At 42.9% G+C, this 13,186-nt stretch overlaps 1 protein-coding gene across 1 annotated transcript in view; it reads right to left on the bottom strand.

Moving 5' to 3' along the window:
- Positions 1–13,186, bottom strand: part of ATP8B4 (ATPase phospholipid transporting 8B4 (putative)) — a 110,382-nt gene that overhangs the window by 19,743 nt on the left and 77,453 nt on the right. Inside the window, exons 17-21 of the mRNA XM_088657239.1 lie at positions 10,289–10,477; positions 7,443–7,558; positions 5,572–5,736; positions 3,021–3,132; positions 498–603 (exon numbers count right to left, since the gene is read on the bottom strand). Of these exons, the coding sequence (XP_088513365.1) occupies positions 498–603; positions 3,021–3,132; positions 5,572–5,736; positions 7,443–7,558; positions 10,289–10,477 (688 nt within the window). The remainder of the gene's footprint in view (positions 1–497; positions 604–3,020; positions 3,133–5,571; positions 5,737–7,442; positions 7,559–10,288; positions 10,478–13,186) is intronic.

Here is a 13,186-nt window from a genome sequence, read left to right on the forward strand (position 1 = left end):
AAATGGAAAGCATAATGCTGGTGGTCAACAAAAGACGTTTAAAGACTTTCTCAAGGTAAATATAAGAAAATGTAGTATAAACACTGACAACTGGGAAACACTGGCCTGCGAGTGCTCCAATTGGAGAACAGCCTTTACCAAAGGTCATGGGCTTTGAAGATGCTTGAAATTAGGACGAAAGGGAGAAATGTCTAAGAGGAAGGCACGCTTGGAAAACCCCTCACCAGGATCAACTCTTGCCCGGAAACCTATGTCCCCACTGTGGAAGAACATGTGCATCCAGAACTGGCTTCCACAGTCAGGAAGAAGACAATCTTACTCTGCTACAAGTGATCGCCAAAGAAGACGACGACATGCATTTTCCCTTTTCAGCTGAAGGTATTGTAACACCTGACACCACCTCGAACATTTAGGATTTTCTAGTGAGGAACGAGAGAACGAAGAAACAAATAAGATATTTTGAGTACAACCCAATAATTGCTTTATAATAGGTTTACCTTAGTTCTTCACATACTTCTGCTTTTGTGTGACCCTCTACTATGAAAATCTCATCCATGGCATCAGTAAGCATGTTGCAGGAATAACCAATGTTCATGGCCGTTTCTAAAAAAAGCAAGAGAGATGGGCAAGATCTCATGAAGGAAGAAGCAAGAAGAACTTGGTATTGGACAACATACGAACCTGTGCATGTGTTTATCTTGATGGGTGTTATTTCATATACAAAATTTCAGTCAATGACCAGTAGAGAAGATAAGAAGAAAACAAAGTACATCACAACAAAACACGTTAAGTATACTACTAAATGTGGAGTTAAAAACAATGTAAGATATTTTTTTTAAATGAGAAATATAAAATAATTATATTAAAATGGTTAAAATCAAGGTAAGGTGTTGATAATTCTAAAATTAAAACAAGAGCCTGCGCCAACAAGCTATTGCTGCCACACAAAAACTACCTAGTTACCTTGGTAGTGATCTCTGGAAACTGGTATGCCAAAAGATAATCAATATAAAACACTTCAGATCTTCCTGATATAGTTTGTAAAATTGGATTAATAAAATGGCGGCGGATATCACAGTAGGAGGAACAATACAACAGGACTTCACTGTCTGACTGACTGGAGGAAATTCTTATTCACCCCCAGGCAACGCAAAGAGTGCTGATCTGCAGCCTAATAATTTACACGGGATGAACAGAACCATCTTTCTGTTTTTATGACTGTGAAACGGAGCAAGGAAAAAATTCCACCAGTTATATGTGTCAATCTCCCCCCTCTTGTGAACTAATGGAAAGTGTAAATTCCAAGGGATGTGTAAACCAAAAGGCTGCCAAATGGGACCATTTATGCGGCGGGACTCTGTATGCCAGCCCATAAATAATACAATGGAACATAGGAGAGGGTTGCAAAGTGAAATTCCAACCGCCAGCCTCTCTCCCTTTCCGCTGTGATGATTAACAGAATGAGACAAGGGAAGGAAGAGGAGCAAGTGTTAAGACAGGTTTAAAAATGACAAAAATATTTGGCTATCTCAAACCAATCTTAGTAGTCCCTAATAAATCATGCCCGTGAGTGCCATAATAAATGGTTGAAGGACTGGTTCACATATTATTTTGGGTTCAAATATCTCAAATTCTTTTGCCAGAGTGGGCTATGGATGCCCAGATTTACCAAAGATCCTTCCATGTTGTTGTTTGAGCACAGTACTCACAGAAGGTGGTAGCCAACTAAGGTTTACTCAAAGTTGACCCAGTGAAATGAATGTCCATGACGTAACATCAGTCCATTCATTTTGGTGGGTCTACCGCTGAGTAGAACTAACTAGTTTAAGTTTGCAGTCTAGATGCACTTAAAAGAGAAATGGAGGAGAAATGACAAGAACAGGATGATTTTTGCAGCTGCTGTTGAAGTTGCAAAACAATGAAGCACAGGATGGAGCAATGGAGAACTTTTGAAACAACAATGGGATATTAGCTCCGCCCAAGGAATGATGGAGAGCAGCTACAACCGGGAAGAGATAGACATAATATTTTGCAAGGACAGGAAGAAACATCATGGACAGAATAATTGCCACACACAGCAAGAACAAAGATATAGTCTGAATACTTCACCTGTAGTTTTATCAATCATTTAATGTGTCAATACAAATGGAAGGCGTTAATATTTCAGTTCATAGAATCATAGAGTTGGAAGAGACCACAAGGGCCATCCAGTCCAACCCCCTGCCAAGCAGGAAGTTGTTGTAAAAGGGATTGTTACCGGTATTTTGACTGGAGTGTACTGGTAATTGAAATTAGTAAGATTTTGGAAAGCAGAAATAAAGTAAATCATCAAACCATCAATTCTAGCATGTGGGAGGCCACCTAAATTCTATCATTTGGCATTTGAATGATTTGTATTAGTAATTGCATTATAATTTGGCATTGTTATAATGAGGCTATTATTGGAGTATTGTAATTGAAAACTCATAAAAAGTATTAGTTACGTACCCTTGAGTTACGTACTGTTCTGGATACGTAACTTTCAGGTTGTGAACGCGGCAAACCGTGCGCGCATGTGCAGAAGCGCTCTATGCATCATGTGCATGCAAAGAAGTGCTCTATTGCGCTGTGCGCATGCACAGAAGCAGCACCTCCAGTTACAGACTTTTCAGGTTGAGTACAGACCCCCTGGAACGAATTAAGATACACTTAACCCTGTGATTCCCAATGTGGGGGCACACGCCCCACAGGGGGGCAATTTTATTTTGGGGGGGGCAATTCAAGAATGAGCTATTCACAGTTAATGGCCTTTTAGGCTTCATCCACGTGAATAGGAGTTCACTTTTTGAATAATAAGAATTATATGTCACAGGGTGGGGTAGGGCATCAGGATTTTAGAGATGCTTAGGTGGGGCATGGCCAAAAAAAGGTTGGGACTCTAACCATTGCACCACATTGGAAAATAACCATGTTCACTGGATTGAAGCCCTTCTGATATCCTTCCATAGAGAATCAGTTGATACATAAAACTGAAAACCTACCTTGTTTGTCTCCTGTTAGTACCCAGATCTTAATGTTTGCTAGCGATAAGCGTTCAATGGTTTCTGAAACTCCTTCTTGCAATTTATCTTCTATAGCTGTGGCTCCCAATAGCTTCGTGAGGAAGCAGAATAGATCAGTTGAAAAATGTTAACAGACAAGCATGAGCTCTGGGCGACATGTCTTTCATTCCTGATATAATTTCAAACTTCTCAGCATAATGTAAACTCCCATAACAACACCTTGAGTCTTACAGGGACATTTTACCCAAGTCCCTTGTCTCTATATGCGGTGGGGGAAATGATCAGAGGAGGTGACACCTATGGCACTCACTCAAAAATCCAAATATGTCGATGGGCCTAAGAAGGTTGGCACCTCCTGGTTTAGATAATTCTGAGCTAGATGGAGCAAAGGTTCGACTCAGTACAAGAAAGCTTCCTATACACCAGGAACGTCCAACTCACAAGAGCAGGCATCCCCAAACTGCGCCCCTCCAGATGTTTTGGCCTCCCATGATCCCTAGCTAACAGGACCAGTGGTCAGGGATGATGGGGATTGTAGTCCAAAACATCTGGAGGGCCAAAGTTTGGGGATGCCTGCACAAGAGACTGCGATCTATTCACAGAATAAAAAACTGGCAGTGGTTTAGGTCACAGTTTCACAACGGAAACTCAGTCTTCCGTTCTAGCGATCATGCACGAATGGAGGGCAGGGCGAGGGGCCGGGGCCGGATCCCTTGATCAACTGGTTGGACAAAAGAGCCCTTGATCAACTGGTTGGACAATCCCTGCTATATGGTTGCTGCTGCTTTCTAAGATTCTTTGGTAAACTACCAAAATAATACCCCTTCTCTATTCATTTAAGATGATTAGGGATGGGGGTTGAAGAAAGGGAAATGTTGCCCACTCAGTGCTTTTAGTCCTCAATGGAGGACAGGGTGTGCAGCCTGGGAGTCATTTTGGAGTTCATGGAGGCACAGGTCAATTCTGTGTCCAGGGCACTGTTTATCAGCTCCATCTGGTACGCAGCCTGAGACCCTACCTTCTCGCAGACTATCTCGCCAGAGTGGTGCATGCTCTAGTTATCTCCCGCTTGGACTACTGCAACGCACTCTGCGTGGGGCTACCTTTGAAGGTGACCCGGAAACTACAACTAATCCAGAATGCGGCAGCTAGACTGGTGACTGGAAGCGGCCGACGAGACCATATAACCCTGGTCCTTAAAGATCTACATTGGCTCCTAGTACGTTTCCGAGCACATTTCAAAGTGTTGGTGCTGACCTTTAAAGCCCTCAACTGCCTCGGCCCAGTATACCTGAAGGAGTGTCTCCACCCCCATCGTTCAGCCCAGACACTGAGGTCCAGCTCCAAGGGCCTTCTGACGGTTCCCTCAGTGTGAGGTTACAGGGAACCAGGCAGAGGGCCTTTTTGGTAGTGGTGTCCACCCTGTGGAATGCCCTCCCACCAGATGTCAAGGAAATAAACAACTATCTGACTTTTAGAAGACATCTGAAGGCAGCCCTGTTTCAGGAAGTTTTAATGTTTGATGTTGTATTGTGCTTTTAATTCTGTTGGGAGCCGGCCAGAGTGGCTGGGGAAACCCAGCCAGATGGGCAGGGTATAAATAATGATATCATATCATATCATATCATATCATTATTATATATTTATTTATTTATTTATTTATTTATTTATTATTGAATCAGAAAACCGTAGAGTTGGAAGGGCCCCTGAGGGTCAACTGATGAATCTTTTCAAGGACTTTTAAAAAGATATTTCGCAAACTGATGTAGAAATATGGAGGGTTGAACTTTAAGGTTGTAAAAACAAAATAACCCAAAATGGACAGATTTTCCCATCCCTAGCAGAAAGTGCCAGACTGCTCGTCTTGGGTTTTAAAACCCTATACAGTGGTACCTCGGGTTAAGAACTTAATTCATTTTGGAGGTCCGTTCTTAACCTGAAACTGTTCTTAACCTGAGGTACCACTTTAGCTAATGGGGCCTCCCGCTGCCGCCGCGCGATTTCTGTTCTCATCCCTCGGCCTGAAAAGCAAGATGAGCGCCACAACCCAATAGTCACCTTTGACTGGACTTAACCATCCAGGGGTCATTTACCTTTTTTTTTTACCCATACCTTCTTACTTTCTTAACCCAACTTGGAAATAACCTGTGATGCCCTATGTAAATCTGGTGTCCTTTTTATTTGTTAAATATTTTCCAGTCCAAGGTTTGCCTAATAGGCATAGCTGCCAAATTATCCCTTTTTAAAAGGGATTTTCCCTTATGCTGAATAGGCTTCCTCGCAAGAAAAGGGAAAACTTGGCAGCTATGCTAATAGGTCATGCCCATTGAGGACTTTAAAGTGATAGTTCAGTGTTTTGGATATTTATTGTTGTTTGATTTTTAAAAAAATGTATTTTAGTTGTTTCATTTATCTAAAAGAAATGTCACCTCGATCGATCAATTTTTCTAATGGAAAGGCATCAGGCGAATAGAATAGTTAACTCAAGTAAATACACAAAATATTTTCCCCTCCAAGCTGATTTGCATACCTTCAGGTCTCTCTCAATGCTTTCATATGCCGAAGTGAGCAGTTCATCCCTATTATCTTGCAAACTGCTGGCCTTCTGATAAACTTCAAGCCACTCCTGAAATTGCTCTTCTTCCACATTTTTGTAAGCCAGAACTAAAGTCCGAAGGCCTTCTCCAGCAAACTCCTATTATTTGTCCAGAACAAAAATACAAACATGTTGTAAGATGTGTGCTAATAAAAACAGCCTTTTATTCCACACTCTGCCATACCCTCCTTTTAAGTTATGAAGTCACAAAAGATGCTAAATTTCAATGCAATACCCTGGTTTAAGTTATTTTGACGTGAAACTGCAAAGACCCGCCCCCTTCCTCCACCTCTCCTCCCTCTCTTTGCCCCCTAAATCTGGTATCAGCAAAGCCTTGGGAGCAGATTTGGGGAGGGTCCACAGTGCATGCAGGGCAATGAGAGAGGGTAAAGTCTCCATTGTGCAAGCATAAACCCTTGTGTTAACAGAATGGTGGTATTGAATACCACTTATCATTATCATTATTACTATTACTATTTCCTAAACGTAAGAAGAAACTTACTCTGAGCTTGACAAATAGTATGCGAAGACTACACGAAGCAAAACACACGCACACACAAAGCAAAGTCATGCAAACAAATGTCAAAAATCTGAACATCTGGTGCACTAAATGCTCAGAGATGCATGCCAGCTAATTTAGACCTCCTTCTATTGTATTTCCATTATAAAATTATGAATTCCCATAAACACCCATTCCTTATTTCTCGAACGCTGAGGTTTATTGTTCTGACAACAGTAATTTCACTTGGAGCCATCTTATAAACTGCAAATAGCAAGTCATTTTGTTTTATTATCCAAAATATATTTTGGCTAATTTAGATATAAACAGTATGAATTTCTTTCAAAACCCAGCAAATTTGGCTTTTGCTATGAAAATTGCAAACACATTGGATTTTGACCTTGCCGAGCTGAAAATGTGAATGGTTCATAACACTCTATTAACATTTTTAGCATTTCTTCTTGTAGTATTCAAAATTAATAATTATAAGAAAAGAGGAATCTGAACAAGGTAAAATATAAAAGCCACAGAATCAATGTAGCTGACTATGAAAACATGAGATGTCTGGAAGAGTTGTTATGTTTTCACATAAATCTATTCCATAAACTTTGCTGGGTCAGTGTAACAAAATTCAAGGTCTCTACATTTTAAATGCAAGATTCCAAATGTTTGTGATTTTAACCTTCATTTAAAAAAATCCTGGAGAAGATTAAAATAAAGCCAAAAGAGCTCCATTACAAAGGAAAAAATGGTTCTGTTTGTAACCAATATTACTAAATCCACATATTGTATACTAAATGTCAAATGCTTATTTTGGTTATAGAATTGTAGAATGGTTCATGTTAAATGTAGACACTTTTTTTAAAAAAAAGAATCATTTTTCCTTTAAGAGAATACTGAAAAGCAATAATTACAAATGAAAAATTCCTACTCCAGAAAATATTCAAAACTGTGCTTATGGCTTACTCTACTTTACCTGAGAATGCAGCGAAACTAAGTCTGGTCTATGCCACTTTGAGCTGAAGGCAAATAATTGTATGATTTAATGTTCTCCCACAAAGGAATCATGCATCTAGGAAGGATTTCTGGGAGAAGAATTCTAGGCTAGCCTTCTCCATACTATGCTAGGTTTTACAGGCAGGGTAGGACTGAAGGGGACATCATTCAATCAAGTGCCTTCTCACCTTGTTCAGAAGTAATACAACTCAAAAATATTTTACCATCAGTTTGGGTGAAGCATGCCAAAGTCTCTTTCATTTATACTTAATAAATCCCTTGCATTGGCTTTTAAACAATATGGACCTACCGCAAGATGGTCTGACATTAAAGACATGAGAGCTTTGCTAGATGGATGAAGCCTTTCATATAAAATAGTATCTGCTCCCTTTGAGTAAAGCTTTATCTGTCCATCAGGGTTTTGAACTGGAAAATGAAGAGAGGACAACAAAAATAACTTTATTATTACCGCGGTGTGCAGAATATTGCATTGATCAGTTCATAAAGACGACTTAAAAACTCACCATCTTCTATTCTTAATTTTCCTTCTAAGAACAGTAATCAATTCCCACAAGGGGTTACTGTAAGGCAGGGGTGGGTACGCTACTATCTAAAGGAACAAACCCCCCCCCCAAAAAGAAAGTTCAGTTCAGAAACTAAAATTACCTAACTGCACCATTGTAGTTTGATATGGTGCAATGTTGTGCAATGTTGTAGTTTTACGCGGTGCTAATTTACTGCTGTTAACGGAACTTTCTTGACGTCGGGCGAAGAGAAGACACGAAGAAAGGGGGGGGGGTATATTTTGAGCCAGGCCAGTGTACAAGGATGCTTCCCCCTTGTCAGGATAAACAAAGCAGCGGTTGGTTTATACAGAAGAGTCAGAGCCTGGCTCAGTACGGCAGTTTTCACTCTATAGGCTATTTTTACACTTTGTTCTTTAAACACCATCAGCCATCAATTTGAAAGGAAGATTTCTCAGCCATGACAGTTCCCTTGTCCTTATCCAAACTTGCCCTTATCCAAACTTTCTCTCTTTTTTTTTTAATGGAAACAACGACAACAACTGTGAGAGGTTTTATTGTGTATTTATTATCCATAAGAGATGCCTGTCACTTCTTTGCTATCACAATTTGGCTAGCCGATAAAAGCTTCCAGCATATTGCTAAAGAAAGTAAAATGTCTTATACTGTATTATTATTTAACTCATGTGAATGATGTTTGCCATGCTGATGTTCAAAGGGTTCCATGATCCCAATGGTGGGATAAGAAACATCTGATGTGTCGCCTTTTTGTAGCCAAAAAGTCGTTGGGTTTTATTCAGTGTAATGCTAAATTAAAGTCATTTAATTGTATACAAACTATTTGCACCAGCCAAACATTGTTGCGCAAGAGAATCCATAAGCAGGTTTCTGGTAACTTTGTGATGCCTAATGTGCAACAATCTGTTGTGCAGTTAAAGGGAAAGCAGTAAAAATCGAGGGCACCTCAAGAGCGTCTTTGGGTCCAACTATGGCTTATATTATTAAAAGGGATCAAAATATTTAAAATGGAGGTCCATGGCAATTGGCTAGGCCTTCTCCAGAAACAGCAACTACATGGTTTAATTCCTGAGGCTTTATTTTGTATTTTATAAGGTAAAAAAAAGGCAAAGGACCCCAGGACAGTTATGTCCAGTCAAAAGTGACTATGGGGTTGTGGCGCTCATCTCGCTTTTCAGGCTGAGGGAGCTAGTGTTTGTCCACAAATGGCTTCCAGGTGATGTGCCCAGCACATACCTGCCAAGTCTCCTGCAGAAAAATACGGGATCAGCAGCAGCAGCGGCACCGGAAGTTGCACTGGAAGTCGTCCGGCGGCCACCTCCAAAATGGCTGTCGCCATGTGGCCACCCCTAAGATGGCCACCGGGCATGTGTAGAAGCTATTTCCGGTGCCAGTGGGGGCCATTTTCTGGTGCCCATAGATGGGCAAACCGGCACCAGAAAAATGGCTGCCGGCAGGAGCAGATTTAAGGGAGATTTACGGGAGAGGAGCTCAAACAGGAGACCGCCAGGAAATGGTAAGGAAAAATGGGGGTTTCCCCGGGAATACGGGGTACTTGGCAGCTATGGCCCAGCAGGACTAAACCGCTTCTGGCACAACGGAACACTGTGACAGAAACCAGAGCGCACGAAAACACCATTTACCTTCCCGTCGCAGTGGTACCTATTTATCTACTTGCATTGGCATGCTTTCAAACTGCTAGGTTGGCAGGAGCTGGGACAAAGCAACAGGAGCTCGCCCCGTTGTGGGGATTCAAACCATAGACCTTCTGATCGGCAAGCCTAAGAGTTTAGACCACAGTTTAGACCACAGCGCCACCCATGGCATAGCTGCCAAGTCTCCCGTTTTCCCCGGGAAAACCCCTTTTTTCTTACCTTTTCCCGGTGGTCCCCCGTATCACTTCGTCTCCCGTTTTTCTCCATTATTTTCTCCTGCCGGCGGCCATTTTTTTCTTTCCGATTTGCCCTTCTATGGGCACCAAAAATGGCCACCGCCAGCTTCAAAAGTCGCATCTACGGATGTCCGGAAGTGCATAGACGTGACTTCCGGTGTTGGCGACGGCCATTTTGGTGCCCATAGATGGGCGAAGCGACACAGGAAGTTGCGTCGGCACACTTCCTGACATGCGTACAAGCGACTTTTGAAGCTGGCGGCGGCCATTTTGGGTGCCCATAGAAGGGCAAAGCAACACCGGAAGTTACATCGACGCAACTTCCAGTGTAAAATGGCTGCCGGTCCCGGATTCCGCAGTCCGGAACTTGGAAGGTAAGACCCATGGCCCTATTTCATATTCAAATGCTGACTACTATGAGAACACTTGTTGGAGAGTGATCTATAATAACAACAACACGGCCCTGTCTTGTTCCTGCCTCTGCTGCCACCAAGTAATGCTACTCCAATCATGGCAGCCCCGCTCCTTTGTCTCTCGAGACAGACGGATACCAACAGTTCCCAACCAAGTCAAGCCCTTCCCAACCTCTTTCATACAAACTAGGATCACACAGCTCTCATGAGCGGGGGAATCAATCCCGGGGAAGCCAATGCTCTGTTTTTGCCAAGATGCTTTCGAAATACAAATATAAAACAAGGGGGAAGGGGGATTTGCATTCGGTACCTATCACAGACATCCTTTTCCTGGTGTTATTGAAATCCAAAATTGCCAGCAGCTGGTAAGTGACAACTTTGCCCATTTCTTCCACTGTGATGGTCTTAGGCGTTCGAGACTTGAAGATGAAGCCAAAGTTCCTGGCAGCCGTCACCAGAGCGCCTTCGTCTGGCGATTGTGCTTGGTAAATCAATTCATCTAAAAGAAATAGAAAGAAAACCCAGACACTGTTAAAGAACACAAAAGACGTGTGTGTTTTTTAAAAAAATAAATTTTAAAAATTATTTATATACTGCTATATCGTTAAATATCAACATGGCATCTTCTCTATTGCTGTTTTGCTGTTTCGCTGACATTCCTTTCAAACTGCCTTGTAAAAAATGTATCCCAGTTGGTATCTATCTTGTAACAGAATTGATTTTAGGCATGTGCTGATGTTTTAAACTGTTTTTTATATATGCAATTATGTAACTGTTTTGACATATGCAACTGTTATTAAGATATGTTTAACATAGGACAGCCAGTATGGTATAGTGGTTAGAGTGTTGGACTATGACCTGGGAGACCAGACAGCCATGAAACTCACTGGGCCAGCCACCATCTCTCGGCATAGCTGCCAAGTTCTCCCTTTTTTTAAGGGAAATTCCCTTATGCTGAGTAGGCTTCCTCGCGAGAAAAGGGAAAACTTGGCAGCTATGTCTCTCGGCCTAACCTACTTTACAGAGTTGTAATAAATGATAAAATATCCTAAATTGCTTGAGGATGCCTCATGGGAAGCTATTAATTAACGAAACAACTAAATAGCAACAGTATGCTATTCAACACAATTCAAAGTGTTGGTGCTGACCTTTAAAGCCCTAAACGGCCTCAGCTCAGTATACCTGAAGTAGCGTCTCCACCCCCCATCGTTCTGCCTGGACACTGAGGTCCAGCGCCGAGGGCCTTCTGGCGGTTCCCTCGCTGCGAGAAGCCAAGTTACAGGGAACCAGGCAGAGGGCCTTCTTGGTAGTGGCACCTGCCCTGTGGAACGCCCTCCCAACAGATGTAAAAGAGAAAAACATCTATCAGACTTTTAGAAGACATCGGAAGGCTTTTAATGTTTAACAGGCCGTTGTATTTTAATTTTTTGTTGGAAGCCGCCCAGAGTGGATGGGGAAACCCAGCCAGATGGGTTGGGTATAAATAAATTGTTGTTGTTGTTGTTGTTGTTGTTGTTGTTGTTGTTGTTGTTGTTGTGTCAGGAGTTGCAGGACCATGGAAAGCTCCCAGTGAGCCACATGCTCCAACAAAAGTCAAATGCAAGCTGGGCCTTTCAAAGCCTCTGCCCCTAGACCACCTGTCCCAGGCTCTGCCCCCTTCTGGATAACTTAAGCTTAAAGGGTCAAACCTCTGGCCTGAAGAGAGACGTTCCTTATACTTCCCATGATCTCTGGCCTGGTGAGCTCCATGCACTGCTGGACCAGTGAAGTACAGTGGAAGGTGTTTGGTTCCTCAGGCTTCGAAGAAGCTACCTGTGAGCATCCTGAATTTACAGGCCCTGTGCTATGTCTCCTTAGCTAGTGACTCTGGGGCTTCTTAGGAGAACGCTGCTTCCCTCACAGAGCTACAATTCCCAGAGTGTTTAACAGTCAATCCTTCTTCCCACCGAACCCTGGGAATTGTAGCTCTGTGTAATGCTCTCAGGCAGGCAAGCAAGCTCTGATAAGAATTAACGAGTTTCTGGCAGTTTTATGGACATTTTTTTACAACTAACATACAGAGAGTGGCTCCAAGCCTTCTGCCCTTAGCTACGAGTTGGTCACTCTGAGTCTCTGCCCCGTCACAGCACGAAGAGCGCCAAAGTCCAGTCTTTCCTCTCTTGCACTTCCTTTGCGTTTTAACCCTTTCAGCTCTTCTGGTTTAGGGAGAAGGTGGGTGGAATCCCCCCCCACGTCAAAAGAAGAGCCCTCTAAATGCTGTTTCTCTCCTGGTTGCATAGCAACCCCCTCAATGCCATCTATCTCCTCTCCTCTCCCTGCCTGCCTGCTCACTGTCTGAGTCTGAGTCTACTGCTCTGTCTGAATCTGAGAACTCTTGGTGAAGGGGGGCAAAGTTAATCCACTCCTGCCCTGTCTGTGGCTGCATTCCCTTGTCTCCAGAGTCAGACTCTGGCTCCCTCTGTACTGGCATTCCTTCATCTCCAGAGTCAGACTCTTCCCAGGCATTCAATTCAACCATGTCCATGACACTTTGCGAGGGGAATAGGGGGGTTTCCTAACAACTCTCTGCACCCTTCACCAGCAAGGAGGTGAGAGAAGGCTGTGCCATGGTTTAAAATACCCCCGGCTGCAGATTGACCGGGCAGAGTTGACACGGCCAGGGTAGGCACGGCGGGGGCATCAATTCCCCTCCCCTGAGCTGGGTCACCATCCGGGCCCAGATGCCCAGCCACAAAGCCGTCCACCACAGAAGGTGAGTGGTCCTCTCTGCACCCTTCACAAATGATAGTTGCCAGGTTCCAAGGACATCCTTTTGCAGACCTTTTCCCCCCATGTACAGTGGTACCTCAGGTTACAAATGCCTTGGGTTACAAACACTTCAGGTTACAGACTCCGCTAACCAGGTTAAGAACTTTACCTCAGGATGAGAACAGAAATCATGCGGTGGCAGCGCGGCACCAGCAGCGGGAGGCCCCATTAGCTAAAGTGGGACCTCAGGTTAAGAACAGTTTCAGGTTAAGAACGGACCTCTGAAATGAATTAAGTTCGTAACCAGAGGTACCACTGTATTGTTCTATTTATCTGTTTATATCTAACAGATTTCATTTTGCCAGTGGTGGTATTTATTGGTTAAGGGAAAATGCATTCAAGAAATGAAACATTTTCCCCCCAAACCTCCAAACTATTTAATAGATAAAAAATGGACTTA

Source organism: Zootoca vivipara, chromosome 13, assembly GCF_965207765.1.
Source record: "Zootoca vivipara chromosome 13, rZooViv2.hap1.1, whole genome shotgun sequence".
Lineage (NCBI taxonomy): Eukaryota > Metazoa > Chordata > Lepidosauria > Squamata > Lacertidae > Zootoca > Zootoca vivipara.